The sequence below is a fragment of the Leucoraja erinacea genome, chromosome 14 (assembly GCF_028641065.1).
Source record: "Leucoraja erinacea ecotype New England chromosome 14, Leri_hhj_1, whole genome shotgun sequence".
NCBI lineage: Eukaryota > Metazoa > Chordata > Chondrichthyes > Rajiformes > Rajidae > Leucoraja > Leucoraja erinaceus.
Genome location: NC_073390.1, coordinates 37,131,294 through 37,135,935, shown reverse-complemented (window position 1 = coordinate 37,135,935; position 4,642 = coordinate 37,131,294). Strand labels below are relative to the sequence as shown.

Sequence of the window (4,642 nt, the reverse complement as noted above, 5' to 3'; positions counted from 1 at the left end):
TCTGTTAAAGCTATACGCCAGGATATCAGTCCTAGTTTAATGTAATGTTCCAGGAAAGTACCTGGCTTACCAGGGGAGTGGATGATCAATCTCAATGTGTTCCCTGATTCCCCACCATCATAGTCAGTGATAGGATGAGAATTTTTATACTGACGAATTGTAATGTTTATGTTGGCCTAAAATAGGACACCTTGATAGTGTCCTCTGTGATGTTCAAAGGAAAGACTCTGAACATTCAGCCAAGAAACATCTGAGAGGATTAGATGCAGCAAAGGCTTGGGTTCAGATAACATCCCAGCTGCATTTCTGTAGTCCTGGCTAGGTTGCCTGTTTGAAGTGGACAAATCCATCCTGGCAAATTATTTCCCAATCTGTCCACACTTCCCTGGCCATGCTCTTATCTCGATGCTACCAGCAGGAAGAACACTCGGTGTTCAGGAGCAGCTTTTTCCCATCAACCATGATGCTCTTGAACCACCCTGCATATCTGTCACCTCAACATTACCTTAGCGTTGAACAGCTATCGACTTTGTAGTTCTAGGGTTGCACTGCATATTTGGTATTCATGGGTTTACCCAAAATAACTGATCATTTATTGTATATTTACTTGTCTTATTGTGTTTAACATGCCTGTTAAATTTCCTGGCTCCAGTCCCAGTGCATGTGATAAATAAACACTTGACTTGACTGTGCCTTTGTTTTTACACTTATTACTGCTCTACCTCGCCTCGCCTCAAAGGGAGTTGCCCCTCTCATTTTCACTGCTCCACAGCATCTTTCACACTTGCCGCAGCTCCACTGCACTCTGCGCAAGCAGTGCAGATCCACTATGCCCGTTCGCATCTGACCCCGAGGGTCCCCCACCACAACCCATCATACTTGGGGCGCCTCAACTGAACATCAGGGTGGGAGATTGCAACCTTCACGTGGTCCGCCCTGTTCCAACGAATGCAATTAACCTGGCGTGCATAATCAAATAAGATCAAATAGAACAAGTTGTCCTACAACTTTAGGCTGTGCACGCCATACACAAGAAGAAGAAGAACTGAACATCCATGTGCCTATCTAAAAGCTTCTTAAACGGCACTTTTGTATCACTCCTGGTAGCATGTTCTAAGCACCCATGTGTAAAAAACTTGCCCTATGTTAGGAAGTTATGATACAACTTTATAGGACTTTAGTTAGGCCACAAAAGGATGTGGAAGGTTTGGAAAGGGTGCAGAGGAGGTTTACCAGACTGATGCTTGGATTAGGATGTATTACTTACAGGGAGAGGTTGGAAGACTTGGATTGTTTTGTCTGGAATGCTGGAGGTTGTGGGGAGACCTGATAAAGTATATACAATTATAAGAGGCATGTGTAGGATAGACAACCAGACCGTGTTCCGTAGGGTGGAAAAATGAAATACTAGAGGGCAAAGGTTCAGGATGAGAGGAACAAAGTTTAGAGGAGATGTGCGGGCAAGCTTTTAACAATCATGGGGTAGTGAGTGCCTGGAACGCACTATCGGGGTTGGTGCCTCAGGCAGATCTGATAATGGCATTTAAGAGACTTTTGGATATGCATATGGATGGAGAGATATGGATTATGTGCAGGCAGATAAGAATTGGTCTGGTAATCCTCTGCTGCACCCTCTTCAAAGTCTTCACATCCTTTCTGTTATGGGGTGACCACAACTGCACACAATACAGTTTAACCAAAGTAATAGCACTACATCAGTATCCTCAATGCCGTGACCAATGAAGGCAAGCATATCATATGCCTTCTTTACCACTCTAAACTTTTCTTTTGCACTAGTTTTGATTGCACTACAATCTTTGCAGCATTTTACTGCTTTGCATCCATTGTTGCCTCTATTGTTATATCTGATATTAGTGTACAACCCTATGAGCTTCATGCGAACAAGGAAATTGATTGCATCCTGGAATATATGACAATAAACTAACCTGAATCTAAATTTGAATCCGCATTTTTTCCCCACATAATAGATCCGCATTCACAGGGTTTAATTTCTGCCCATTTTGGTGCAAAGGATACAACAGTTTAAACTTAATAAATGAAACAGTTTAATTCAAATATGAATACATCAATATCAAAATGGTCAAAATATTGTTATGAGATTGTTTATTGACCTGTAAAATACACGATGAATAAAGCACTCACAATGATTTTTAGGAACAATAGCTTACAAAATCAAAATCTGGGTAGACACAAAATGCTGGAGTAACTCAGTGAGACAGGCAGCATCTCTGGAGAGACGGAAAGTCAAAAACTGTGTATCTCTGAAGGATGAGATGAGAGGTGTACAAATCACATACCAAAGTGAATTACAAATTAAAAATCAGTACAATAGTCTTTTTCCATCACATTATGAAAGTCGGATTTCCTAGTTCCCATGGAATTGGGGTGATTCCGTCTCTCATTTCTGTTTCATTTCTTTCCTAGAATGTAAAATATGAGAATGGAATTAGTTACAACATCCATTAAAATCAAAGGATAGGCTCTTCACGGTGGCACAGTGGCACAGATGTACAATTGCTGCCTTACAGCGCCTAAGACCCGGGTTCGATCCCGATTATGGGTGCTGTCTGTATGGAGTTTCAGCATTCTCCCTGCGATCATTTGGGTTTATCTCCAGGTGATGCAGTTTTCTCCCATACCAAAGGCATGCAGATTTGTAGGTTAATTGGCTGCTGTAAATTGTCCCTAGTGTGTAGGATGTCATAAGTCAATTAACAGAACAGGCGTGTGGGTGATCGATGGTCGGAGTGGACTCGGTGGGTTGAAAGGCCTGTTTCCATGCTGTATCTCTAAACTAAACTAAAACTAAACTAAACACGGGAAAATAATCTGCCTGATCTAATTCAGGTGTTTTTTCTACTCTCATTCAGATTTTGTTATCCAGGCTGTCTATATAAGTAAATCTGAGCTTGTGTACATTCATGCATGCAAGAAATTTCTTGATTTAACAAATCAGGAGATATTGCATAGCTTATTACATGGATCAACATTGAAAAGCATAATACCCTGTAGTTAAAATTTTAAATAAAGTTAGACATAAAGATTTATTTCCTTACTTCAGAAAAACTCCGATTACATTTTTCACCCACTTATCTTCAGGGTTTGCACAGATACTTAAGCGTTTCCTTGTGTAAAATCTGCGAAGGATATTTAAAAAATAATGATCATGATGTTGGTAGATTACAATTCATACATTGTGCATTTCAAATGTATTTTCTAGAAAGAAACTTTAAAATATTATTCTCCTTTTAACAAGCCAAAGAATTTGCACTTACATGACTGCATCAATGCTGCAGAGTTCATTTGAAAACTGTCTCACGTAGCCTCTAATTAGCTTCGAAGGTAAAGGTTTTGAGGTATATGATAGACAACAGTCAATTGGAGATTGAGCATCTATAAAAAATAAATATTAATGGACATTGTTTAAAAGGGGGACAATTTACTTTCAGCAAAACAGAGGCAGCATGTGAGCTGAACATTAGAATGCATTAGGTGAAAGAGTGAAACAGAACTAAATATATAGGATAGGATTACCTGCAAATGGGAACTTTTCCATGGTGCTCAGCATCAGCAGTCCTATGAACATTGCCAGGGGCAGAATCCTACAGTTGATTTGCTTCATTCTACTGATGTAAAGCAGCGGGTGGCAATCCTCAGGAGATCAAGAGAGTGTAGAGCTGATCTGATGGGAAGGTGCAATGATCTGCTTTTATATGCTTTTTTGGTCATGGGGGAAAAAAAGCATTTCCTTTTCAGTTTTATCTTCCCACAATACAGTCTTAATCACCTTCTATCAAACCGATGTAAGTATATTCGGGGACCATGAATAGTGAATTTCCTCTTGTCTGTGGTCACACTTACTCTTCATGGTTGCTCAGTTCTTATCTTCTTGCCGACCTTCCGCTGCAAAGCAATCTATTGGTGGCAACTAAGAACAGACGATGGAAATATTTATAATGGGGGCTAAGAGAATGGCAAGAACCTTAAACCAAGATTTTGAGCGTATCTTCATGTAAGACAAACCAAAGCTCCTAGTCGTGGAGAAATAAAGGTCTTGAGTGCAGAGATAAATTAGCATTAATAAAAACAAAACTAGTATTGGAGAAATCCAAATTGCCAACAAATCCCCAGGATGTCGTGACCTGTATACCAAGATTTTAAAAGAAGTGACTATGACAATAAAGAAGGTATTGGTTGATATCTGCAGGTCCACACACATTCAAGTATGGTTCTCTCAGATAGATAGCAAATATATTGCTTCATTTTTTAAGAAAGAAAGGAGAGAGGAAAATAAACTGAGAAGATGTAGGACTCTATTATTATTATTAAGGAATGGGTAATAGAGAATTTAGAAAATGAGAACAGAATTAGGCAGAGTCAACATGGATTTAAGAAAGGTAAATTATGGTTCGTAACTCCATTAATTTTTGAGAGATTTTAACTGCAGATTAGATGAGGAGGAACCCATAGATGTGGTGTTCTTAAATCATCAGTCAGCCTTAAGACACGACACATGAGATTATATAGTTGTAGAGACATAGATCTGGACAGCACACAAATCATATTTTGCCCAAGAGGAAACCGTTTAATCTCTTCCCTGTACGGGGGCACGACTTTTTCC

General features: G+C 39.5%; 1 protein-coding gene across 1 annotated transcript; it reads right to left on the bottom strand.

The window, feature by feature from the left end:
* Window positions 1-2,042: 2,042 nt before the first annotated feature.
* On the bottom strand, window positions 2,043-4,274 carry LOC129703579 (C-C motif chemokine 20-like). The gene is made up of 4 exons (XM_055646166.1): window positions 3,556-4,274; window positions 3,297-3,414; window positions 3,078-3,158; window positions 2,043-2,441 (listed from the first exon to the last, which is right to left on the bottom strand). Exons 1-4 carry the CDS (start codon window positions 3,641-3,643, stop codon window positions 2,420-2,422), a joined length of 309 nt encoding a protein of 102 aa, XP_055502141.1. The 5' UTR covers window positions 3,644-4,274; the 3' UTR covers window positions 2,043-2,419.
* Window positions 4,275-4,642: the final 368 nt, after the last annotated feature.

What these genes read in the sequence shown, in the direction of transcription:
- LOC129703579 (XM_055646166.1), bottom strand. Translation starts at nt 3,643, where the DNA reads ATGAAGCAAATCAACTGTAGGATTCTGCCCCTGGCAATGTTCATAGGA. An exon ending in GGAAAAGTTCCCATTTGCAG is followed by an intron (nt 3,415 to 3,555) that starts GTAATCCTATCC and finishes TATTTTTTATAG; the next exon opens with ATGCTCAATCTCCAATTGAC. An exon ending in GTAATCGGAGTTTTTCTGAA is followed by an intron (nt 2,442 to 3,077) that starts GTAAGGAAATAA and finishes TTTACATTCTAG; the next exon opens with GAAAGAAATGAAACAGAAAT.